The sequence below is a fragment of the Camelina sativa genome, chromosome 13 (assembly GCF_030686135.1).
Source record: "Camelina sativa cultivar CO46 ecotype springtype chromosome 13, ASM3068613v1".
In the NCBI taxonomy this organism is placed as follows: domain Eukaryota; kingdom Viridiplantae; phylum Streptophyta; class Magnoliopsida; order Brassicales; family Brassicaceae; genus Camelina; species Camelina sativa.
The window spans coordinates 10,493,676-10,519,066 of NC_141892.1; the positions used below are offsets into that span (position 1 = coordinate 10,493,676).

General features: G+C 33.8%; 3 protein-coding genes across 10 annotated transcripts; all 3 read right to left on the reverse strand.

Moving 5' to 3' along the window:
• Window positions 1-5,690: 5,690 nt before the first annotated feature.
• LOC104736444 (calcineurin B-like protein 4) lies at window positions 5,691-10,747 on the reverse strand. Of its 2 annotated transcripts, XM_010456426.3 has the most exons (9): window positions 10,401-10,747; window positions 7,283-7,422; window positions 7,084-7,166; window positions 6,932-6,991; window positions 6,722-6,830; window positions 6,582-6,634; window positions 6,412-6,492; window positions 6,179-6,291; window positions 5,691-6,026 (listed from the first exon to the last, which is right to left on the reverse strand). In XM_010456426.3, the coding sequence occupies exons 2-9, from the start codon at window positions 7,368-7,370 to the stop codon at window positions 5,948-5,950; spliced, it is 666 nt and encodes a 221-aa protein (XP_010454728.1). In that variant the 5' UTR covers window positions 7,371-7,422; window positions 10,401-10,747; the 3' UTR covers window positions 5,691-5,947. The 2 variants fall into 2 exon arrangements, with proteins under 2 accessions (XP_010454728.1, XP_087338980.1); XM_087482854.1 differs by having other exon boundaries at window positions 5,726-6,026; window positions 6,582-6,830; window positions 10,401-10,689.
• Window positions 10,748-11,091: 344 nt separating this feature from the next.
• LOC104736446 (uncharacterized) lies at window positions 11,092-12,836 on the reverse strand. Of its 6 annotated transcripts, none has more exons than XR_015577461.1 (5): window positions 12,502-12,836; window positions 12,046-12,332; window positions 11,729-11,799; window positions 11,519-11,620; window positions 11,092-11,406 (listed from the first exon to the last, which is right to left on the reverse strand). XR_015577461.1 is itself a non-coding variant. In XM_010456430.3 (5 exons), the coding sequence occupies exons 2-5, from the start codon at window positions 12,235-12,237 to the stop codon at window positions 11,315-11,317; spliced, it is 474 nt and encodes a 157-aa protein (XP_010454732.1). In that variant the 5' UTR covers window positions 12,238-12,332; window positions 12,502-12,836; the 3' UTR covers window positions 11,092-11,314. The 6 variants fall into 6 exon arrangements, 4 of the variants coding, with proteins under 4 accessions (XP_010454732.1, XP_010454731.1, XP_010454730.1 ...); XR_015577462.1 differs by having other exon boundaries at window positions 12,046-12,353; window positions 12,502-12,674; XM_010456430.3 differs by having other exon boundaries at window positions 11,729-11,816.
• A 1,251-nt stretch (window positions 12,837-14,087) lies between these two features.
• Window positions 14,088-24,845, reverse strand: LOC104736447 (structural maintenance of chromosomes flexible hinge domain-containing protein GMI1-like). 2 transcript variants are annotated; one of them, XM_087480108.1, is made up of 37 exons: window positions 24,504-24,845; window positions 24,364-24,396; window positions 24,182-24,268; window positions 22,925-22,980; window positions 22,764-22,847; window positions 22,572-22,644; window positions 22,356-22,411; window positions 22,177-22,283; window positions 22,025-22,093; window positions 21,643-21,729; window positions 21,501-21,551; window positions 21,293-21,410; window positions 20,821-20,876; window positions 20,688-20,729; window positions 20,352-20,430; window positions 20,225-20,259; window positions 20,070-20,145; window positions 19,803-19,991; window positions 19,341-19,499; window positions 19,237-19,258; window positions 19,049-19,163; window positions 18,850-18,966; window positions 18,413-18,742; window positions 18,224-18,330; window positions 17,949-18,123; window positions 17,689-17,797; window positions 17,289-17,383; window positions 17,111-17,209; window positions 16,903-16,969; window positions 16,725-16,810; window positions 16,309-16,590; window positions 15,990-16,217; window positions 15,731-15,845; window positions 15,298-15,514; window positions 15,042-15,209; window positions 14,632-14,955; window positions 14,088-14,436 (listed from the first exon to the last, which is right to left on the reverse strand). In XM_087480108.1, the coding sequence occupies exons 9-37, from the start codon at window positions 22,079-22,081 to the stop codon at window positions 14,313-14,315; spliced, it is 3,729 nt and encodes a 1,242-aa protein (XP_087336234.1). In that variant the 5' UTR covers window positions 22,082-22,093; window positions 22,177-22,283; window positions 22,356-22,411; window positions 22,572-22,644; window positions 22,764-22,847; window positions 22,925-22,980; window positions 24,182-24,268; window positions 24,364-24,396; window positions 24,504-24,845; the 3' UTR covers window positions 14,088-14,312. The 2 variants fall into 2 exon arrangements, with proteins under 2 accessions (XP_087336234.1, XP_087336233.1); XM_087480107.1 differs by lacking the exons at window positions 24,182-24,268; window positions 24,364-24,396; window positions 24,504-24,845 and adding an exon at window positions 23,605-23,904 and having other exon boundaries at window positions 20,586-20,729.
• Between the last annotated feature and the right edge of the window lie 546 nt (window positions 24,846-25,391).

The window sequence follows — 25,391 nt, forward strand, 5'->3', positions numbered from 1 at the left end:
TTCATTTCTAACCCAAAAAAAAAAAATCTTAGGATTTTGAGGGAGTTATATATTGTTCCATGTAATGATACATATCAAACTGATATAATTTGCAGTTTTACCCATATATAGAGTTTACATAGCCCAAGAGCATTATAAAAAATAAAAAGAAATAATTTTATTTAAATAAATATCTTATTTTAAAATATTCAATCATACATCATTACGCCATCTATAAGGTTTTGGTAACAGAACACAATGAACCCACAAATCATCTCTTTTTTTCAAATACTGGGCTTCACGTGCTACCAAACTAGGTCTATCGGCAATATATTTGATAAGTGTATCATGACATTCTTTTCCTTCTGTCACAAGCTCCTTGCAGCAAGCATCCGAGACGACTGCATTCATGAAAACTTGAGCTATTGCATCCAATGCACACTTTGGGCTAATCTTGACAACACATTGATTCCACAGTGTTTTTGGTTCGCTTACTTCTGCAGCAAATGATGGGATGTGTTCACTAATCGCAACAAGGATAACCACAAGAAAAACCATAGAAAGATTAAGTTTTCCCATTTTATATGTTTTTAAACTTTAAATTGTTTTTTTCTTTTTTGGTGAAGGACAAAAAGAACTTTAGTTTATGTTTTATTCTCCGATTGAATATTCTTACTCTATTTATAGATATGAATGATAGTTTTAAAACATGTCATTTATTTAGATACAGTTATTGCTTTTATTAACTTATTATGCTTTAATGTAGTTATTTGGTTATAGAGTTATATCAAACAGTCAAAAGCTTTAATTGGTAAATATTTACTTTACCTTTAAAAAATATTTAAAACTATACTTTTAACATAATTTTCTACTGTAAATTATATTTTAATTTATATAACTGATTATATGATCTTAAATGTTATCCAAGTCCTTGAACATACTGTTTTGCAATTTAGAAGGCACAAGAGATTTTAGTTTTTCGAAAGATAAATTTTTCCCTACCAATATTGGCTTTGAATTTGTGTTTCTCTTATTGATTTTTTGGTTCGCTAGCTTGAAGAGTTTTTAATTTAGTTGTCTTTATGTAGACTAACATAATGTATATTCTACACATTATATAGTGTGAAAAATTTTTTGTGCAATTACAGTTATGTCTAATTTTAAGGGTATAGGACTATTATCTCACAACTTCATCAATATTATGATTTGTATAATAATTTTATTGAGATCTTTGAATATTTAGCTGTGTATATATTTAATATAATTTCTCTTCACATATAGTTATTTCTCCGTTTGAAAGCAAGACTATCTATTTAGATTTATCCATGACAAGTAATTATAGTGTTTTTTAATTGTAGTTAGTTTTTTTGACATGTCTAGTTACATATAATTTGTTCTCTCTTCATTTCTAACCCAAAAAAATAAAAACTTAGGATTTTGAGGGAGTTATATATTGTTCCATGTAATGATACATATCAAACTGATATAATTTGCAGTTTTACCCATATATAGAGTTTACATAGCCTAAGAGCATTATAAAAAAGAAAAAGAAATAATTTTATTTAAATAAATATCTTATCTTAAAACATTCAATCATACATCATTACGCCATCTATAAGGTTTTGGTAACAGAAACACAATGAACCCACAAATCGTCTCTTTTTTTCAAATATTGGGTTTCACGTGCTATCAAACTAGGTCTATCGGCAATATATTTGATAAGTGTATCATGACATTCTTTTCCTTCTGTCACAAGCTCCTTGCAGCAAGCATCCGAGACGACTCCATTCATGAAAACTTGAGCTATTGCATCCAATGCACACTTTGGGCTAATCTTGACAACACATTGATTCCACAGTGTTTTTGGTTCGCTTACTTCTGCAGCAAATGATGGGATGTGTTCACGAATCGTAACAAGGATAACCACAAGAAAAACCATAGACAGGTTAAGTTTTCCCATTTTATATGTTTTTAAACTTTAAATTGTTTTTTTCTTTTTTGGTGAAGGAAAAATAGAACTTTTAGTTTATGTTTTATTCTCCGATTGAATATTCTTACTCTATTTATAGATATGAATGATAGTTTTAAAACATGTCATTTATTTAGATACAGTTATTGCTTTTATTAACTTATTAAGCTTTAATGTAGTTATTTGGTTATAGAGTTATATCAAACAATCAAAAGCGTTAATTGGAAATATTTACTTTACCTTTAAAAAATATACTTTTAAAATAATTTTCTACTGTAAATTATATTTTAATTTATATAACTGATTATGTGATCTTAAATGCTATCCAAGTCCTTGAACATACTGTTTTGCAATTTAGAAGGCACAAGAGATTTTAGTTTTTCGAAAGATAAGTTTTTCCCTACCATTATTGGCTTTGAATTTGTGTTTCTCTTATTGATTTTTGGGTTCGCTAGCTTGAAGAGTTTTTAATTTAGTTGTGTTTATGTAGACTAACATAATGTATATTCTACACATATTATAGTGTGAAAATGTTTTTTTGCAATTACAGTTATGTCTAATCTTAAGGGTATAGGACTATTATCTCACAACTTCATCTATATTATGATTTGTATAATAATTTTATTGAGATCTTTGAATATGTAGCTGTGTATATATTTAATATAATTTCTCTTCACATATAGTTATTTCTCCGTTTCAAAGCAAGACTGTCTATTTAGATTTATCCATAACAAGTAGTTATAGTGTTTTTTTTTTATTGTAGTTAGTTTTTTTGACATGTCTAGTTACATATAATTTGTTCTCTCTTCATTTCTAACCCAAAAAAAAAAAAAAAAAAAATCTTAGGATTTTGAGGGAGTTATATATTGTTCCATGTAATGATACATATAAAACTGATATAATTTTCAGTTTTACCCATATATAGAGTTTACATAGCCTAAGAGCATTATAAAAAAGAAAAAGAAATAATTTTATTTAAATTATTATCTTATTTTAAAATATTCAATCATACATCATTACGCCATCTATAAGGTTTTGGTAACAGAAACACAACGAACCCACAAATCATCTCTTTTTTTCAAATATTGGGCTTCACGTGCTATCAAACTAGGTCTATCGGCAATATATTTGATAAGTGTATCATGACATTCTTTTCCTTCTGTCACAAGCTCCTTGCAGCAAGCATCCGAGACGACTCCATTCATGAAAACTTGAGCTATTGCATCCAATGCACACTTTGGGCTAATCTTGACAACACATTGATTCCACAGTGTTTTTGGTTCGTTTACTTCTGCAGCAAATGATGGGATGTGTTCACTCATCGTAACAAGGATAACCACAAGAAAAACCATAGAGATGTTAAGTTTTCCCATTTTTATATGTTTTAAAACTTTAAGTTGTTTTTTTCTTTTTTGGTAAAGGAAAAAAAGAACTTTTAGTTTATGTTTATTCACCGATTGAATATTTACTCTATTTATAGATATGAATGATAGTTTAAAAAACATATCATTTGTTTAGATACAGTTATTGCTTTTATTAAGTTTAATTTAGCTATTTTCGGTTATAGACTTATATCAAACAATCAAAAGCGTTAATTTATAAATATTTACTTTACCTTTAGAAAATATTAAAAACTATACTTTTAAAATAATTTTCTACTGTAAATTATATGTTAATTTATATAACCGATTATATGATCTTAAATGCTATCCAAGTCCTTGAACATACTGTTTTGCAATTAAATAGGCACAAGAGGGTTTTAGTTTTCTAAAAGATAAATTTTCCCTACCATTATTGGCTTTGAATTTATGTTTCTCTTATGGATTTTTTTTGTTCATTTTGCTAGCCTTAAGAGTTTTTAATTTCATTCTGTTTATGTAGACTAACATATTGTATATTCTACACAATATAGAGTGTGAAAAAAAATTGTGTAATTAGAGTTATGTCTAATCTTAAGGATATATGACTTTTTCTCGCAAATTCATCTATATTAAGATTTGTATCATAATTTTATTAAGATATTTGAATATTTAGCTATGTATATTTTTAATGTAATTTACTAATTCTCTTTACATATAGTTATTTCTCTGTTTCAAAGCAAGACTGTCTATATTTATCCATGACTAGTCATTATAGTGTTTTTTTATTGTAGTTAGTTTTTTTGACACTCTATATAGTGTAGTTACAAATAATTTTTTTCTCTTCATTGCTAACCCAGAAAAATAATTTTCTTATGAGGGAGTTATATATTTTTCCATGTAATGATATATATGAAACTGATATAATTTGAAGTTTTACCCATATATAGCAAATGATGGGATGTGTTCACTCATCCTAACAAGGCCTCCTCGTTCATAGACATACACGCCCAGTAATTACTTGTGCGTCACATGGTCCCATACGAAATGGGGAGGAAAGCAGCTGAAACTATAATAGTTGAATATTATCCCATTGCGCCTCCTGCGGCAAAACAAGCAAGTTATCCCTTTTGGCCATCTGAAATTTACAAAGACATAACATTAGAGCTCTTCGAAACAAGCTAAGGATCTTACGAACAACTAGAAAAACCTTGAATCACAAAACAAAATCTGACAATGTATACCAAACCCCTTTAAATGATTGCACTACATTTTGATACATATACATAAAAAGAGTCAACATTATATAGATGATAATATATGGTTCTGAAAATCAAATCGCAATAAACCAAAGAGTCAAACTCCATCTTGATCATTCAGCATCAAACTATCAAATATATACCGCATGAACAGAGAAATATAATCTTTCAGATTGACAATTTGAGATAGAGATAAGTGAAAGGTGAAGGAGGAAGAAGGAGATTAGAGAGTTGAAGTTGGGGTGGGCTTACATTCTGAATGAATGATCAGAGAGGTTGGGAGAGATGATGAAGTGAGTGCGGATAAGGGTATAATAAACTTAGACAAATCGAGAGGAACTGATTCAGCTATCTGGCCGTGTCATAGAGAGAAAGTTTTATGTTGGGTGAGGGATGATGGATGACTCACAAATTCAGCCAGGTTTTGATTTGTATATATTTTTTTTCCTCAATTACTTGTTGTTATTCAATTAAATATTTATAAAGAATTCTAGAGCTAAGTTAATTTTTATTAATTTATTGAGTAGCTAATTATATATCATATGATAAAAAACATAAAATAAAAAAAAATAAAAAATAAAAAATAAAAACTAATTATTAATCACCATGTGTAGATTTTACATTTTAAAATTTAGGTTTTATATAGTGTACTAATTACATGTTCAATTGAATATTAATATGACCACAAATTTATGTAAATTTGCATATATACTCCTACTAAAACTTTCCCATAGTGCCGATTCTAATATGTTCCAAATAAGATAAGAGATTATTTCACATTCAAAAAAGTCATTGTTTTAGCAACACTTAGAATCTGAAAGTGTTTTTGAGAAATCTTTTTTTGATGTATCTCTTTTCAAAAAATGCTCCTTCGTTTATTTGTTGTCAAAAATATTTTCTATTAAATCTGTAAATTTTGAAGTTTTAGAAAGTTTATAAGGTATTTCTGGATAATAACTATTACTCGAAGATTTTATTCAAATATTTATAAAAATTTAAAAGGTTTAAAAATGTTTTTCATAGGGTTTTGAAAAGTATTTTATACTAAAGTATATATAAAATTTTACTTTAAATGTGAATTGGAAGAATCACTTGGAGCAATTCTATGTGAATTGGAAGAATCGCTTGGAGCAATTCTATATGTGAATTGGAAGAATCGGTAGTATCAAATCTAGCATAGTATGCATATACACAAGGCAAGTCCAAGATCCTTACCAAGACCGGCCTAAACAGCCATTTTCAAATTCTAACTTATATATATATATATATAGATATATATATCATCTTTTCTAAGATTTTGTACAAAAATGTGAAATGTAAAATGAAAAAACAGTGACGAAGGAGACAAGGATGGCCTTTTTATCTTCCTTGCATGGATTATTTTAGAAATATAGCTTTTGCAACTCCAATTCTTCGTCTTCACAGGATGAAACAAAACTTGGAAAAGTTCCCTTTATGTCCCTACAGTTTTACCAAGACATTGTATATGATCAATCATTTTGATTTTCATCAAATAGGTCGGTTTGGTTCAACGTTGGTCATGATCGTTGAAACATATGAGATTAGACTCTTAACCATCATAAATTAGTAAGAGCTAGTTAATATAAACTCACTTTAGATATGGCAAAGTCATGTTCTTGATGAGCGATGGATTCAAGGATACAAAATCTGTCCATTCATCTATATCAATTCTTCCGTCGTTTTTACTGTCTGCTTGAACAAAAGCCTGCAAAACATATACCACCATTTCGTTACAGATTATTTATCATCAAGATTATATTCTTCAATATTTAGAATCTAAGATGATTATAAACATATTTGCAACGGTGTGGAAGTGATGGGTTACCTTATCCACCATTACTTCGATCATATCTTCGGAAACAACTAGCTCAGATTCATGAAGTAGCGCAATAACCATCTCTTTCAACTAATCAAAACACAATTTTGGTCATTATGGTATACATGTTAGATCAAGACGACACACAAAGTTATTAGGGTCAAAATAAATGGACTCACTTCTTCTCGCTCAATGAATCCAGTTTGTCGTAAATCGTATAATTTAAAAGCAACTGCAAATTCATGATAAAATTCATTTTCAGATAGCTTAATAAGAAAATAATAGAGTACTAAAACATAGAATGAATGTGAAGAATTACATTTGATTTTGTCGTGGACCGGTGCGCTTGGATGAAAAACACCTAAAGACCGGACAAATTCCCCGAACTCGATCACTCCATTTCGCTTCACATCAAATACATCAAATATCTGCGTATATATAACATATTGTAAAACAGAACTTTATATAAAAAATATACACATATGTTTTCTATAGTCTAGGTAGATAAATAACGTAATGTACAACATACCCGATCAGCGAAGAGATTCCTCCGGTTCCTATTTCTGAACAAAGCCAGCTGAAACTCTTCCTGCAACATCACACTTTTAAATTTTTAGCTAAGCCATATAGATTGCCTAATTGCAGTTTATGTATTATCACTTTTAGAACGAAAGAATAAACCTTATGAATAAGTCCGTCATCAATAATTGAGCTGCTTAGCTTCTTGAATAGTTCATACAAAGCTTCCACTTCTGCTACCGTAACTATTGGTCACCAACCAACATTAAAAGTAAAATAAAATCAGTTTTCTTTTTTCCAAATTTTATAACATTTTTTTTGAAATCATGATAATAAGAAGATTTAAAACTAAGAAACTGACATGGCGTGACGGAGGCAAGAAGGTCAGGATCCTCATATCCAGGCGGGCGTATTGCATTCTTCTTCTTCTTCGAGACAGAGCAGCCCATACAACCACACCTTAACTTCTCTCAACTGTTAGTAGTCTTTGCTTTTCTCACTCTACAGCCACACATAAATAATCGATATACTTATACTTTTATTTTCACTGGTTCTTCTACCAAAAAAAAAAAAAAAAGTCCAAGAACAAACCAATTAAAATCGAGTGCAAATAACTAGAGTGTAAATTGCTTTTTGTCACGTTATTGACTTTTCTTGGCAAACTCTACACGAATTGGTTCTTTTTATTTTTTTGGCAAACTCAACCACGAGGTTACCGTTCGTAACGAAATTCAGAATTTACGTCGAAAACAAAATAAAGAATATATCACGGGGTTTACATGTACACGACATAATAAAAACCTACATAAACATTAACGTATGCCCAAGTTTATCTATGTCTCAATGTCTGTAAACCTCTTCATCTACAAAATTGGTGAAATTAACGACAAGATAAATTTCTAAAGAGTGCTCAACCGCTTCTATGGTACCCAATGAGTTTTGTTGTATAAGTTCATGTTCACTTTCATCGAAAATCCCAACAATACTTCCTCTAGGATTTATTAACATCACATTGATCCAAGGTTCGTTTGCTTCAGTTGTCCATGGATATCTAATGTAGCATACTTGATCGGTTTGTAAAGCAAGGATGAATGGATCATAGTGGTAAATTTCTCAGTAATCCGTCGGAAATTTCTTAGAATAAACCAATGGTCTTTTGTCCCCCGGAAAGCCGTCGAAAGTTTTGAAAAATTTCTGAGAATATTCCGACGACCGGGTTTTCGTCAGAAATTTCTAAAATATTACAGACGGATTAATAAATTTCCGAGCATTTTCTGAGAGACGTGTTTTCCTTAAAAATTTTCTGAGAAATATATCGGAAACCTGTTGGAAAACTGTCAGAAATTTCCTATGGATTTTTTCCATCAGAAAATCTATCTGAAATCAATATGTATTATTAGAATATCATTAAAACTATCGTGGTAATCTCAAGCGGAATTTATTAAATCTGAAAACTTTTTAGAGTTTGACAAAAAAAAAACTGATATTAAAAAGTTTGACAAAGACGTTTGTGCAAATTTCTTTTAGTAATATACAAAAGAAGTCGACGGCTATATACGGACGATTATGTCATTGGTATAGTTTAAAAAGTAATAAATGCATAAGACGTAGTTGGCCAAGTTACCACGCATTATAATAAAGATAGTTGTAATGTAGCTTTCACAACAGCTAAATTAAGCTCTCCCCAAACATTATTCATTAACCGAAATAGCCAAAAACTAGAACCAAAAAAGCCTTTTCCCTGTTTAATCTATAATTTAGTAATGATTCAAATAAACAAAATGATAACCAAAAGTCATATAAGTCGTAGAAGATGCTAGGCAACACGCCGTAATAGCCAAGATAATCAATGACGTATGTCTAGGTGTACAGATAAGAGAGAGATTTGTTTAGTCCTATTTATTATATTCCTAATAACAGAGATAACTTATCAAAGTCTCCTTTTTTTTTTTTTTTTTGCCATCACTTATCAAAGTCTCCTATGATATATGTATATGTATAGATAACGCATAAATCCAAATACCGGATCAAATCTTAATCGATGTTGTATGAATCAGTCAATGTTTTTCTAGTAAATAGCTATTTCTTTAAAGAAATTTGCACCTATATTTGTCCAACAGAATCACAAGCACACATTCAAGCGACCAAAAGCGTTTAGCGATCTCTAGAGGTAGCATAATGGAATTTTGACGAATATGAATAGAGAAGAGTTCCAATCTAAGCGGACCCCCGTTTATGCAATAATACAAAGTGATACTTTATTGAAAATCACGAGTATGAGATAACTTTTTGTTGCTTTATTCAATAATTGTAGGAAATTGTATGCGTTTCATCAAAATGTTTAAAAGAAAGTGGTTTAGAGTAGATTTATGATTTTTTTTTCTTTTTAGAGTAGAATTATGATTTATCCAAACATAGCTAAGTGAAGTCGTTTTTTTTATATAACCATATACACAAAAGCAGGTCCGCGATCCATATGCAAGCAAAGCTTGGACTTGGAACCTCAAATTTAGTAATTCTTTTCAAGGCTAAAATAACAAAAGAACCATGCATTAGTAACATACAGTATATATGCCTAATAGGAGGTGGTGGTGTAGACTGTAGACTGTGTAGAGATTTTCTATCACAATTTTTTTATGTAAATAAATAATTAAAAAGAAAAATTTCAGACAATTTTGTGGGCCAAATTTTGTTTTCCTTTGTGTGGTGGAGCCACCAAATGATCATGACCGGTTATCATCTCGATCGTTGTTTACGAAAAGGTTCAAGGTTTTGTTGCTTAAACCAAACCGGCCATGCAGCAAATAAAAAATGACGTTTGGGTATAATTAATTATATTCTCAAGTATTTTTAAAAGTCAATGAAAAATAACTTGCAAGTAATATACATTATTACGTTTTTTCAGTAAGAAATTAATTTTGTCATTTCCTTATCTCCTTTGACCGTAAACACACAAAACTCAAAACATGTTAATCTGGTACTGAAAAAAATCTTCCGACTAGTTTTATACACCCCACCCACCAACCCTAATAATAAGAAGATCTCCTGGTACAAAAGCTTGACCGCATAGTTCTACCCTCTTTAAAATGATTGAACTAAACCGAATATGATCCCAATTTGTAAATCTGAAATAAAAATCGAAAAACAATATAAAACCACTTCCATTTGGAATATAAATGGAAACTATACACTCAATATAGCCGGTTTGAATCATGGTTTGGTTTGGTTTTTCTACAACATTTAACCGTATTACGCTAAATCTTGTAAGTTGTAACAAGATTCCTTAAGAACAGGACATATTTTAAACTTGTTATTGAAGAAAAAACTCAAGATGTGATAATCTTTTATTATGTCACCAAACAAAAAGCCATTGGAAAGATAAAGAAAGATTTTCTCAGCAATTTGGCAAGAGAGCTGCATTTTGGCAGAGGATGGATCGAAGAAACAACGATAAAATCGAGTAAAACAGTAGGACTAACCTGAGAAATGTGTGAATCTCAATCTCTCTCTATGTGTTCTTGATTGTATACGACTCTTCACTTCTCTCAAATCTTGAATAATAATAATAGTTATGTGTGTGGGGAGAGGAAGGATGATGAAATTGAAAAGGAGCAAAATGAGAGCTAATTAAATAGAGAAGACGGGCTTCCCAACTTCGGTTTGGTTTTTGTGTCCATCCATGCGCAGATGGATCGCGATGTTATGTCGGTTTCTCTATATTTTTGTTTCTATAACTAGTATAGTATTATATTATGTTGTTATTGTTGTAGTACGAATATAAATTATTGTTGTTGTGAATTATATATAAACTATTGTTTCCTCAACCCTTCCGTTTATGACCAAAATATTAACTACTAGTATTGTTTTGAAGCCCCACGAGTCCTCCTTAGAGTCCTTACCCCACTTTTTTATTTTCTTACTCGACACTTGTTGACAGATAATCATATAATAAAATTTGTGCAAAATATAAAAAATCAGGCAGGTTTTTATATATTAGGCAGATCTTAGGACATCATTAATGGGAGAACTTTTTTTTGTGTTCTTAGATTAAATATATAGTAAAAATAATGTTAGATCAGTTGTTAAGATCATAGGTAAAAAAAATGGGAGAACTAATTATGGTGTTCTTAGAATAAAGATATAGTGAAATGTTGGAATATTGTAAGCAGATTTGGACAAACAAAATGAAGATGTTACTAACTAATGTATTATCACATGAGCAGTTTATCCCAAACGAAAGATATAAAACTATGTAGCAGAATCATGAAACAGAACAAACACCAATAGTCTGTTTATACAAGCTTGGAGCAAACTTATTAGTGAAAACAAAGGAGGTCGTTATAGTCTTCAATACTAAGCGGAGGGAAAAGAAAATGCCTACGAGCATAAATCATTAAAGGATCCACCAAATGTATACTTCATCAACTTTTACAGAGTGTGGTATCGTAAACTTGGGTTCGATCCCTAGTGCTGTCAATGGCCACACTGAAACAAACAACCAAACTTTTGATTAAGAGACAAACGATTCCCTGTCGCATATGGTATGTTTTGGATTATACACTTGCAATACTAAATAATATGGAAGATATTGGTATACCAAGCCACCAAAGAGCAACAAGTGTGAATAGTCCAATGTATCCAAACAGCTTTTGCACATCAACCCCTTCTCCTTCTTCACCAGTAAACTTCTTAAGAAGCACTGTGTTGTCAATAACAGAAGGGTGGCCACGAGGTTATCCTCCCCAACACACCAAATCCACCAAATCTTTTAATCATTAAAGGATCATATACAAAAACATTTTCTAACCTGTAAATAGTCCATATGAGACTGCAGAGAGAAGTCCAAAGAGATCTCCCATAAGGGACCGTTGCCCGTTGCTAAACACAAATATCAACTGTACGTTAAAAGAATATGGTTGATGAAGTTGGACAACTCATGTAATCAAATGAGACCACACCGGCCATGCTGACAAATACAGCAACTACTTTCGACAGGTTCAAAGTATCTTGCCCCAAAAAGACACCAATGAAAAGAGTAAACAGTCCCGAGGTTGAAGACAATACAGTAGTGCTTTCAAGCACCATCAAAACAATAGACACAGCATAAGGAAAAAAAAAACACACCTCTGTTACAAACCAAATTGGTGCGAGGTAAAGCCCGTACATTGCAATCTGCTTTGTAGTGATAGCTTTCCCCTGTTTCAGAGTCTGCACTTCATCTTTACCTCTACCACCGATCAGCGGCCTCTCATCTTCTTCGTGTGAGGAAAGGTGTTCCTCGCTATCTTTCTTAGTCATAGTCCCTTGAAGTCCCATTTCAATGATTTTGTGCCTCAAAGGAGAACCAAGCTCAACAGAAGAAGACCCGTCGGTCAAAGAAGGAACTTTATTGGTTTTGGAAGAACGTCGATCTAAATACCGACAAAACCAGTCTTTGAGGAATGCAATGGGAAGGTAAACAATCATAAAAAAATTAAAGAGAGAGCTTTTTGATTCGAAAGTTTGGTTTATCAAATGTATACTAGACAGAATTAATAAGCAAACATCGCAATTGATTCAATTCCGAGTTAAAGAGTCCACCTTTACTAGGGGGACGCTTGAGCAAATCGGCGACGGAGATGCTGATTACTGGAGACGGTGAAGGTAACGGCGGCGGTAAGAAAGAATATTTTTCTCTCTCCAAAACATCTCGACCAATCACGTTACAGAAAACAATTGAGAACAGGGCTTTAGATCAGTTCTCACTCAAGACCAGAAAATTTGATCTAAGCCCACTATTCTCTTTTTTATTAATTATTTTGGGCTTAGAACACACCATGTGTTCTCCCGTTAATGATAGCCTTATAGAAAATAATTTTTTTTTTGCAACATAACTAGATTTTAAAAGATGTCATCTGAAATATTAATAATTTTCTGAACACCATATTGTTAATATATATATATATATAGAGAGAGATATTCATCAAAAAGCTTTATACAAATGATTGATAATTACTTAATACATAGCAAATTCAAAATCCTCTAAATTATAGTAACCACATTCCACAATATACACAGCTATTATAAGGGTAGAAACTTGTCAACTCATACCCGTCCTACAATGAGAGCTTTGGCTCAAATTCACATCCCTACTCTAGCCTAACATTTCTGATTAAACTACATGTGCCTAAACTTTATAACTTTTGTCATGATCGACTTTTCTTGTTTTTCTTAACCATATAGTTTTTTTTTGTCTCAGTTTAATTAAAGAATATGGTTTGAACGGTGACGGCGGTTGGAACTAACAAATCCGTCAGTGGTTTAATCTGTTCTAAAAATAGGACGAACAACAAATCGGTACAAACTAGTTAATTTGCGGCAACTTTTTTCTATTTGTTTTGGACCGTACCATAGCGGATTGTACGATAGGATAGGATAGAGTGCGAAGATAAGCTCTACAATGATTATTTCCTTGAGTATGATAATGGAGAAAAAAGGTTAGGACCTCCTTTGACGAATGATTGGCGTAAAATAGAAAGGTTTGTGAAGTTTCTTAATGTTTTCTATCAGGCTACATTGGTAGTTTCTGCCTCCACTACTTTGAATGCACATAAGTGCTATGGTGAGATAGTATACATTGCAATGAAGCTTCAATTACTCTGTCTTAATACCGATGCTGACGTGAGTATTGCATAATCTACCGATGCTGACGTGAGTATTGACGTGAGTATTAGGACAGAGTAAATGAAGCTACATACACATTTGTCCGTCCTAAGCACTCTCACCACCACGGTCACCGTTCAATCCTTATGTATATCATTTAAAGTCGACCCATCTTTTCATTAATCAAACAAAAAAATCACGGTTGTAAAATTGATAAATCGTCCCCTACTTCATATATACCTCTCTTCCCTTTTTTTATTTACAATCAATCTTTCTTTTCTTGTCGGTTGGATTGATGGGTTTGCTATGATGTAAAACCGAGCAATTCAAAGGTGGGTTTGCTATAATGATCTTTTCGTTTTTTAACATGGTTTTGCTATCAACATGGTTATAAAAGAAATATTCTTATCTATGTGGCTATTTTCTTATACATACTTTTGTTTCGGTTCTGAATATCTGTATATTAAAAAGATCATAGCAGCAAAGTATTAAAAAACAAAATCAGAAATAATTTTGAAAAAGAATTGGTGAACAAAAATAAATCTTCAGAACAAAAGTGACTACTTATTATAATCACCAAAAAAAACCGATAAACCAACAGGTAACATCACTGTTTGAATCGTTTTAGGTTCGGTTTAACTCATAACTCAATCTCATTCAGGGGGCAGAGTCTGGATTAGCTCTAAAGAGTTTGTTGCATTGCGATAAGCTTCATTTGTTTTCTTCATTTTTTTCTCTAACTTACGCAATCAACACTTCTCCTCCTCTATCTTCTTCGTTGCCATCCTCACTCTGTCTCTTGCTGCTTCCAATTTTCTCAGCTTCTCTTCTTCATTCTCCGTTACTGTGATCGGGAAATGAATTTTCGGTTTGCTGATCCAATAAACCAAAGATCATATCAACAGCATTTTCATTTCAATTCCAGGAATAAAACTCAAAAGCTAACTTGGACAAGAAGAAGAAACGAAGATAAATTTGGATAAATAATAAGCTCCCTTTCAAGTTTTGAGCATTACAGTTTGAATGCAAGAACTGAAATGGATATAGGATCAAGAAAAAGTCAAGTACCTGCACCCAGAATATATGAATCCATTTCCTTTTGCAATAAAACCATCTAAAGAGACTGCACCACCACCATTGATGTGTGGAAGAGCTGCTTCAACTTGCTTTTGAGTCTCATATACCTGTAAATTCCCAAAGAGATGGTAGAACAACGTCTCTCTAAGCCCGTATCCTGAGTATGTTTGTATACAGAGCTCCTCTGTATCCAAATCAATCATGTTCACGGCATAGCCTTTGAAACCAGGTATGGGATCTCCATCGGACAGTTTCGGGTCATCCATGGCTAATTTCTTCTGAGGATCGTTCTCCAAAAGTCCATCCTTCCAAGGTCTGCATGGTTGGAAAAGGTCACCAGAAAACTTTTATAGTTCTGTCAGAAACGATTTTAAGCACCTATCCAAAAGTTGAAAGAATACCTAATTGCATCAAGACATAGAACATGAAACCGATGATTGGTTATAGATCTTCCAAGTCTAACTGCTTCAGATTGAAGCCTGAGATACTCAGCACTACTCGAGCAACATTGTGCGGATTTGCATACCAAAGCGAGCACCATGTCTTCTCCCAAATATTCAGACAACACCCTGTCATACCATATAACTTCAGATACAAAAGTTTTGGACCAAGTATAGACACTATGATCAGTAAACTATGGCTATAAATTGATTTCACCTGCTAAGGGAGGTGGAGGCAACTGAACCAAGAAGTGCTACAAGGCCAAACAATCCTTTCTTTGACAGAAGCAGTGACTGCGGAGGGGCAGCCTCTCTGTACAAATAACAGAAAACCGATGAAGCAGTGTTAGGATGCTTGTCTTCAATCTGTTTCATCATTGATTCTTTGGTGGACAGGCATTCTGGGAACGTAGCACCGAGAGGTTCCAGCGAAGCTGTGATAAAGGCAACATGAACAGGTAAGAATTGTTGGTTTGTGCTACCATTCGCCATTCTTTTGTCTCAGAAAATTATTGAAATAAGACTATGTTCTAATAACGATTTTGTGAAACTCTTAAATTAAGCTTTAAGTGTTTTCAGAATAAAAGATGAGGGCAGTTCAGTAAACATCAATGCAACTTCAGTCTGATCTAAACCAAGATAATAGTTACCTTGCAAGGTATTAAACTCTTCCTTAGCCTGGTTTAGTTCAGCTTCCAAACATTTTAGACGCTCATCTACTTCCACTCTCTGTTCACTGTATCTAATGAGTTTTTCTTTTAAGATCTGTAGGAAATGGGGACCATTTTCAAATTGAGATGTTAACTCGGAATATAAAAGTTAGATCATTCTAGATTTTTTTTTGCTTTTACTAAGGCATAAATGAAACGTAAAGATCAATATTTATGGCTCAAATGGTGATGGCCATACCTCAGTGAACTGTGCCATATCCATCAGGCCAGTTTGGCCACCGAGAGTCGATGACGATGCCTTAATGTTCAAAACTCTAAACTGTGAACATGGAGTTTCTCCAGTTGGAGCCACCGATGAATTTGTGGTTGAAGCCATATTTGATTGAGGTGTGAAACTCATCCTTGGATAAGGTGTAGAACACCCAATCTCATCTCTTTCAAATGTTTGAGCAGGCGTTAGCTGAATCTGTAAATTAAGAGGACATGTTCTCAACAACCTGCATTTTCTACTCATGGTAAAAACATATTGTAAGATAACCCAGTCCACAAATTTCTACCTTTAAGCTCATATGAATCTCGGGAAATCGAGAATGGAAAACCCTAAGAGAAAAGTCACCCTCGCTCTTAGGTAGGGAAACTGTAGGAACTTTGCAGAACCCGTGAACAAATGCATATCTGACTTCACTCTCAACACTGCTTGAATCAGATTCAGTGCTCATGGTATGAAAATATCCAGAATTTTCATCATGATGGATACTAGTATCAATAACACCATCTGAATCCGTCACTTTGAACTTGAGGTTTGTAAGATTTGTACCAGCAGTACAGCAGTCGGGCAGCTGATCAAAACAATCAATTTCAGAATGAGAAAGGATTAAAAAACATGAAAAGTGTGTAGGGAGTGAAGATGAAAGACAGAACTCAGAACAGGAGAAACGCATTGAAACAATCAACCTATTTTACGGATACTTACCTTTTTTAAGAGCCTGAGCTCTCGTTTCTCAATTATAGACTCTTTCTTGAAGATCTCGTCAATACCAGACATAACCGAGAGTGACACTACACAGAAAAAGCAAAAAAAAAAAAATATACATTAGACAATTAGAATATATTTTTTGTTACATCTTACAAAGAATGGTGGCAGATGTTACTAGATTTCCCATAGCCGGCCGTTACTTGGAGAATTCCAGACAGATCAACGCAGCCACAACTATCAACCTGTGACATGATCAATGAGCTTAACGAGTGAATAAAACATTTGTCAATACACAGTCACCAAACAGACCAATGAACTATAAACAAAGCTTAGAATATGGTATCCTAGATGTTGGTTATTCTAAGAAAATAAGCTCCTCGCACCTTTCGGTTCCAGTCCATCGAGTCTTTGATACAATAGCCCTCAGTACAAATCAGAACATTAGTCCCTTCTGCAACATGGTTATTATATCCATCAAACACCTACATGAAAAGAATTTGTACTCAGTGGAATTATTCATTACGTAACACTTCAAATGTATAGACCTTTTATTACATATACCTCCAAGATATAATTTTGAACAATAGAATCTGGAAGCAAATTTTCCAAAGCCTCTGGATACATCTCAACAACACGCTTCATAGGCCCAGGATTAACTGGAATATGAAAAGATTGTGAACTAAATAATCATTCTACACAAAAGTACTCTTATTAAATCAGGTTAGTTTGTATCACAAAACACTTCCTACTGTTGTCAATTTTCTCAGTTCCATAAACAAAGTAAATTTTACAAAAAGGTCATTTAGCTGGAGTAACATTACTGATCGAGACACATTCCCAGCTCTTCTATTGTTCCACGTTTAAGTGTATCTTGATAACTCCTTCCCGTATCTTACTACAAGATTTTGTAGCACAGACATATAAAGACTGTTACTATACAAAATTAGAGCATTAGGCTTACTTTTACAAGGAACTGAGACGGAAAATGGTTCGTCCTTTGAGCATATCTTTAAGGTTGCATCATAATCTGGCCTGATCTGATCTAACCCATCAGTCTCAACGAGCATATTCTGCATTAGTTTCAGAAGATTAGACTTTGCCAGAAATTCAACAGCCATCACAGGTCTTCTTCAGCTGCCACTAGGAGCCTAATTTGGTATCTAACCCTCACTCGCTAACAAAAATATAGAAATAACATTAGTACTTGAAGATGTTAAATACCTCGACTTTGAGAATTCCATCATCTACCAGGTTGGCCTCAATCATATTAATCTTTCTTTCGAATCCGGGGCTGGCTTTCAGTTCAACTTCGAGAGTTGGAACAGAAGTGAATGGTATCTGATTTTCATGTTCATCAAAGCAAGCGATAGAGAAAGGAGGAAGTGAAGAACCCACCCTGTAGACACACCATTATACTGATCAAATTTGAGATCTTAAGTGCAGGAATAAAGAAAGGTCACACGTGTGTTCCGTTCTGAAGAATAAAAAAGACTTACTGAACATTATACTGCTGCGTGAACTCAAGATTAGAAGCAAGTTTCCAACTTCCTACCTTCGAAGACGGTTCAACAACCACCTTTTTCTTAGCAGTAATCGATTTCCCCTGAAAGGAAAGTGTTCGAACAATTGGTTATATGATTACTCGAGAAACTTAAATGGCAGATAAAAATTATAGCATCACTTACGATAGAGAAACAAAAGTTGTATATGCCAGCTTTATTGAACATGTCGGGGTGCTTTGACTCAAGTGGAAAGATGTAGAGACCATGAAACCCCTTAAAGGATGTAGGAAAACAGTGATGTGAATACAAAATTTTGGTATTCTTATCCTTTGATTTTATATTCGTATCTTGAAATTCTACTTCCATGAGCATGTTTCCATCCATCTTCACAATATGTTTCTGATCCAACTTTTTCGACACTTTTGAAGATGTGAAGCTAGCAGGTCGAACAACTGCAACAATCTGTTTCGGGGGAGTTTCTCCAGCACGTACTGAATCACCAAATGATGATTCCTATCGCATGTTCATAAATAAAACGTTATCTGGAAGTTAATAATACTATAACAGCAACCCCTATTACTATATCTGACTCATTTTAGTAAGAAGAGAGACGTTCCTACCCCATCAATGTTCAATGCTCTGCAATCTTTCTCATCCAGCAAATCAATTCTCGAAGGATCCTTTTCCCGTTGCTTCTCAATTTTCCTATTCCATTCAATTTCATCTAAAGGTAGACACTGTTCAAAAACATCTTTTAGAGTGAAGTTAAGAGAGTATGCAAAAGAAAAAGAATATGATTTAAGGGTTCAGCAGTTTGACCATTCCAGAGTCAATAATACTGATTGGAAAAGATGAAGAACTTCGTAGTTCCAATCTTGAAACTCCTTTAGTCATTGAAAGAATGCATCCCTCATCTTCAAAGTAATTGATTTGCCTAGATCAAAAATTCAGATTCAGAATACAAGAATTAGAGATAGTGAACTCTTCTAGTATTGGAAAAAAATCACCTGCATATTATCCTGGCATCACCTGCTCATTAAACAACATAGAGATAGATCAATTCAAAATTGTTCTAGTATGTAGTTTAAATGATAGTTGAGACGGTACTTACCGCCTGCTTCGTCGTCGAAACCTTCAACGAGAAAATAGTCAATTGTCGCATAGACATCATTCTTGTGAACCCCTCCACATGCACCTTTCAGAATCCTGATCTTCTGTCCACGCTTCCATGACATCCCTTTTCTCTTCATAACACTGTGCGCCCTCACAGCTAGAATTCAAAAGCATTGGAAATAATTTATTATCACTCAAGTCAAGATATCATGAAGGCTGGGGACAATATTATCACTCAAGTCAAGATATTATCACTCATGTCAATATCATTTATACAACGAATAAATAAAATATGACAATATTATCACTCAAGTCAAGATATCAAGAAGGCTGAAGCTTTTACAGCACGTTTCGGGCTATTCATTGGAAATATTTGAATATGGTTATACAAAACAATTACGTTTTTTTTTTATATCTTGATGAAGGCATTAGGCATACATAATCGTGTGCAGCTTCATACCTTTACAATCAGGCGAAATGCAAAGAGCTTTGTTATCCAAGGAATCGAAAATAACGACTGCGTCGTCTTCGCCTGACGCCTCTTCTTCATCATAAGTCTTGTGCATCTCAAGAACCCAAGTCTTATAATCCTGGTCCACTTGCCCAAATACCAAAGATTTTCCTTCTCTATGTAGCACAAAACTGACATCTGTAAAAACATAGAATTAAATGTATCTGAGATGCTGGAAAAACAGCAAACCAAGATTTCAAATGGGTTTAAACTAACCGTTATCCTTCTCCTTTGATTTACTACCAAACTTTTTCAGAGCCAAAGTGAAGGGGCTTTGACTTGCAAGATCGGTCTGCAAAAAGCATGCTTAATAATCATGTAAAATTGTACTAGTAACATTAACTAATATATCCAGGATAATGTTAGCTCACTTTGGAGGGCGTTGGGCTAAAACCAGCATCCAAATCTGTAACCACCAAAGAGTGCAGATGAAACATGCTCGGTTAAAACAATTTAAAACAGATACATTTACAATTGACTATGTGTGAGGGATCATACCGACGAAGCATATCACTCTTTGACACGATTTCTGCAAAGTAGTGGCTCTGTCCCCCTTATCCATAAACGGAATTGATGCCTACACAGAGATATTGGAAACACAAGCAAAGATTCACCCAGAGTCATAAATTTTTTAATTCCTTGACGCACTAAAAATAGTCAAATATCATTCAAAACATTGTCTGGTAGCAGAACTCCAGGAAGACCATCTTATGGTGAACAAAGAAGACTAACCCAAGATACTTCTAGGAGTAAACGACCAAGTCTTCGTACATAAAGACGACTAAAAGTTTTGAAGCTTTCAGAAACTTTGTATCCTTCCTTTTCTAAGCTTACCAAAATAATATTACTGCTCTCTTTGTAAATACTCTCTTTTTCCTGTCACATACATAATTCAGAACTTGAAGTGTTCAGTTCAAGAAAGGTAAAGCAATGGTCAAGTTCGCTTCTTTGGAAAGGATTCTCATACCCGTATGATTGGAAGATAAGCAAACTTGAGGCGAGCATTTGCCTCCTGGAATGATCCTGGATGAAAAAAAATCTTGTCAAGACTCCAAACAATATGATCAATATTCTGGATTCCAATTCAGCGTTATACAGAAGAAAAAAAGGTTTACTGAACCCTAGTTTCAATATCTCCATATAAGTTACATTAGCTTTCATTGCTGTTACAAAAAAAAACAATATAACAAGTTCTTTGAAAATTCCGATATAAAAAATGTTACTTATCTGTTTCTATATCTCTATGTAAGTTACACTTACAACTGAAATTTTGTTTACAAGGACATAAACTTTTTAAATCCAATCATATGTGTTCTTTTGAAAATATCTAATCACATTTTCAGATAGATAGCTCAGGCTGTTTGCTACCAAATACTGGAACAAAAGCAGCCAGACCCTTAACTGAGAGGAAGCATCTTGAACTGTTAAAGGGTTGATACCTTTTGTTTTTTCACCATGAAAGAATCGAATCTGAAACCAAAATTCTCGACCCTTGGAGTTTAGGTTGGTAGTGGCAACCTCGCCATCTACTATCTCAGCTAAATCCTCTCCATTGACCTGGACAACGACCAAGGAAATTAGAAAAAGGTTGAAACTAAGAGCACTAAAATTGCTAAACCCCAAACATGTTTAGAAATAATGACACACCTGAAACTCTACAGGCCTTTCAGTCCTCCCAGTTTTAGAGATTTCATCACACTACAGGTTGACAAAGAAAAGATGAAACCTCCGACAAAGAAACACCATAAAGGAATCACCACATATTGTATTAATATTAGCCAACGAAAACCTGAATATAAGGAAAATATATATCCTTAAGTCTGCACTGAAGTTGATATATTTCTGGGATCTTACATTCCGATTCAAATATCTCAACCTGGAAATAAAACAGAATAGCGGTTTCAGATAAGCAGATGCATAATACAATACAACTTGCTGATTCATGAAACCAGGAGCATAGATTAAGGTCACGCAGGAGAAAGTGGACAGATTGTTTTAGGATTCTAGAACATCACCAAAAACTTTAATTAAAGCACAATCTTATCATTAGAGCATAATTCTCCAATAAAAAGGTATCACTGCAGGATATGAATAAACAAACATGGAGAATATCTTTGTGAACAGAGATAAACTTAAGAAATCCAAGTAGCAACATAGCATAAGGTGTGTACCATTGTGAAGCTTCCATGAGGTGATAACTTGAGTTCCTCCTCCAGAGGATCCCTCATTCCACCATCAACCTTTCACAATTTTTAAATCCACCATTTAATGACATAGACTATGACACGCAGTGAAGGATGATGAATCATGAATATATTATCACCTTCCAGTTTTTTCCTAAGATAGAACGATTGTCAATCAAAGCTTCTCGATTGAGTTGCAAGGTATACTTTCTTAGACTGTTTCGTCTTTGAAGACACCAATGTACGCCTAATCATAGAAGAGGATTAAATGAACCCAAGGGAGGCAGACAATCATTCCTCAGATTAGTAAAATACTCACCTTCCTAAATGCATACAAGCATAAGGACCTCCATATCCAAACATCCCAAAGAATGGCTACATAGCAAAATAGTGAATCTTCCTCAGATTAGTAAAATACTCGAGTTTATTACTGTTCACTTCAAAGATGCATGTCTTGTTATGTAGAAAGACTCATGATAATTTATAAACTGCAAGCAAAAAAATGTTCTCAGATTCTTGAGGCAGAGTTAAGTACCATAAGGTATGGTGGTTTGCCTCCAATAGCTTTGGATTTTTGCGACCTATGTAATGAAGCCCCTATTTTTCCCCTGCGCAGTGTTAAGAAAAATGAAGACTGCTTAAAGATCAAACTCGCGGTATGAACTTGAGCAAGGAAAATTTGATTGAACTGTGAAGTTACTTATATTCCATGTTTTAAGATTCTCACCATTTATCAATAGAATTTGCTTCGCTACTGTCCATTCCAGGACCAGAATCAAAGATTGAAATCCGATCCCCGAGAACATCGACACTGCAAAAGCAATTAATTACATGAACTCAAAAGATAAAATTCGTTGAAGAATATGACCTTTTAGGACAAGAACAAACCTAATCAGTCTTCGATCTCCAGGCGAACAAGACCACACAGCTTGCAGAGAATTATCCTGTGATATAAGCAAAGCAACATGAAACTGGAGTTCATAAACAAGAAAACTAACACAGTCAAACCCAATCATATGATCCTAAAAATGTTAATCAAACTCTTGTAAGTACAATTTACCAGAACAAAAAAAGGATGATCCAAGAGGTATATTTTACAAAAAAAAGAAGCAAAGATCACAACAATGAAATAACTAAACCAGTAAACTTCATTTACTCAGTTCAACAAACAACTACACCATAAAGAGAATTTGATTAACGAGAGAATCTCATATCTAAACCCAAGAACAGAATCACCAACTCGTTCTTCCCAACTGCATTTCAATGTATTAGCTCTCAGCTAAGTGACGAACCAATTGTTTCTAAGCTGTTAACACAGCTACAGACTACTACAAACTCCATAGGAGTGATCCTGCACCAGACTAACACAAGAAAGACTCATACAATACCGCCAGCACGAATATGAGATTGTCCTCAAGATGAGAATGAGGTGACTTCTTGAGATTCGTCTTTGGAGCAGCCACAGTATACAAATTTATACTTGTAACAAACCCTCCCCTGCCAATTAGTAATGAGTGCCTCCTAAGTGCATTTTAACTGCCGGTTATGCCAAAGGAATAAGTCTTCACCTCTGGCTTATTCTCATCCACTCTCGAACACATAGTATCTCAAAAAGGCTATTTTCAGAGTCATTTCATCGAGCACCTGGAGGGTGTCTTTCATCTTGACACATGTCTTCAATTTTTCCACTTTCTCAGGCACAAGTTTCAAAAACTGCTTCCAGCTCTCGTGCTGAGATTCAAAATCTTCTTCAGAAACTCCGAATCAGTACGCACCAACTCCTCCGAGATCCTTGCGAAAATCACCATTGATGGAGAAAGACGAACTCTAAGACCGGTTTAAATTTTAATATAGAGCCCAAGCCGGTTAACGAGAGAATTACGCTAAACCAAGTCCATTATACCAAATTACGCTAATTTCCTATTAAACCGTAAGCTCTCATCTAACGAACTTACCAGATTGTTGCTGAGCTGTCAAACCAGCTACAATCTACTACTAAACCCCTTACCCTAACTACAGTGACCCTGCACTAGACTTGTAAAAGACTCGCTTAAAAAACTTTGTATTAAGTCAATAAGAGCAATATTTTCACAAAACACAGAAAATTATAACAATATTTACAAGCAATTTTACTGAGAAACTTACAATTAGATCCGCAAGAGCTGTCTCAAAGCTATAAGTTTGTGGTAGTTCTCTAAGCAAATCAGTATCAGGTGTTAAATCCCACATGTTCTGCATATACAAAGAACAAGACCATCACTAAACAAAGCTTAAAGAGACAATTATACATAGCATAGCAAACAAAAAAACTATGTAATAAAGCTAACCTCATACATATTAGAAGCCTCTCCAGTCCCATCCTGATCCAGAGATTAATCAAGAAACATAAATATATCATAATTAGCTTAATCAACACATAAAGAACAGAGAAAGTACCATAATGAAAAGATTATAACAACCAACTCACATCAAGACGTATTATGTTGCACAAATCAGGCTTAAACTTCGCAAATCGAACGATCTCTTTAATCTTTTCACCGTTAAACTCGAGATAAGATTTAACAGCCAAATTCCAATCAACCCTCTTCCTCTTCTTACCGGACAAAACACAGTTTTTCCGGGTTTTGTCATATTCATCTTTCACCAGATTAACAAAATTCTTCATTGACATTTTAGGCTCAGGGTTAGTAAGTGTGAGTGTCACACTAGTGCTGTTTGGCAAAAGAACCTTGAACCTGTAAGACTTATCTCCTCCACCATCGTCATCATCTAGAAACAATCTTCTCTCGATCGGTCTCTTCTTACTCATCTGAAATTCAAAGCACATGATTCAGAAGAGAAGATACCCATAAAAAAAAAACATGGATGCGAGGCATGCATGCATGGATACGAGGTTTTTTTTACATTTTATTGTAATTGTTTTACAAAAAGTTGTGGTTTGGTAACTTTAGAAAGCAAGTACCTAAAAGCTACAACATATACATCTACTAATACAAGTGCATGTAAACATAGTAAAAGAATCTATGTAGATCGATTTGCATATAACAAGCCAAAACCGGAGAGACAACCGTTTATAGACTTTATTACCTTGAGATGAACAACTCTTAAGTTTTGGCAGTGAAATCAACTTCAGATACCTTAGATTTTGCAGGCTGATTTAGCCTTGAGTAACCCTCCAAACGCTAAGAAGAGAGAGACAAATGAGAAGACGAAGAAGAAGAAGAAGAAGAAGAAGAAGAGTGAGAGTGAGAGTGAGAGTGAGAGTGTTGGGAAAAGATAGGACGGGGAAGAGTCAAGGAGTGAGATGCGAAATGAAGAGTCGATCGGCAAATTTTATATGAATATGTTTACAGAT

Excerpts from the sequence above, each read along its gene's own strand:
- LOC104736444 (XM_087482854.1), bottom strand. The coding sequence starts at position 7,370 with ATGGGCTGCTCTGTCTCGAAGAAGAAGAAGAATGCAATACGCCCGCCT. Across the intron at positions 6,493-6,581 it reads GATTCATTGAGCGAGAAGAA|TTGAAAGAGATGGTTATTGC; the intron begins GTGAGTCCATTT and ends TGTTTTGATTAG. Across the intron at positions 6,027-6,178 it reads ATGACTTTGCCATATCTAAA|GGACATAAAGGGAACTTTTC; the intron begins GTGAGTTTATAT and ends GTAAAACTGTAG.
- LOC104736446 (XM_010456428.3), bottom strand. The coding sequence starts at position 12,387 with ATGATTGTTTACCTTCCCATTGCATTCCTCAAAGACTGGTTTTGTCGG. Across the intron at positions 11,817-12,045 it reads CAATTTGGTTTGTAACAGAG|TTGATATTTGTGTTTAGCAA; the intron begins GTGTGTTTTTTT and ends TTTAACGTACAG. Across the intron at positions 11,407-11,518 it reads TGTTGCTCTTTGGTGGCTTG|TGTGGCCATTGACAGCACTA; the intron begins GTATACCAATAT and ends TGTTTGTTTCAG.
- LOC104736447 (XM_087480107.1), bottom strand. The coding sequence starts at position 22,081 with ATGAGGGATCCTCTGGAGGAGGAACTCAAGTTATCACCTCATGGAAGC. Across the intron at positions 17,210-17,288 it reads TTCAAAATTATATCTTGGAG|GTGTTTGATGGATATAATAA; the intron begins GTATATGTAATA and ends CTTTTCATGTAG. Across the intron at positions 14,437-14,631 it reads TTCATATATTCTGGGTGCAG|CAAACCGAAAATTCATTTCC; the intron begins GTACTTGACTTT and ends TTATTGGATCAG.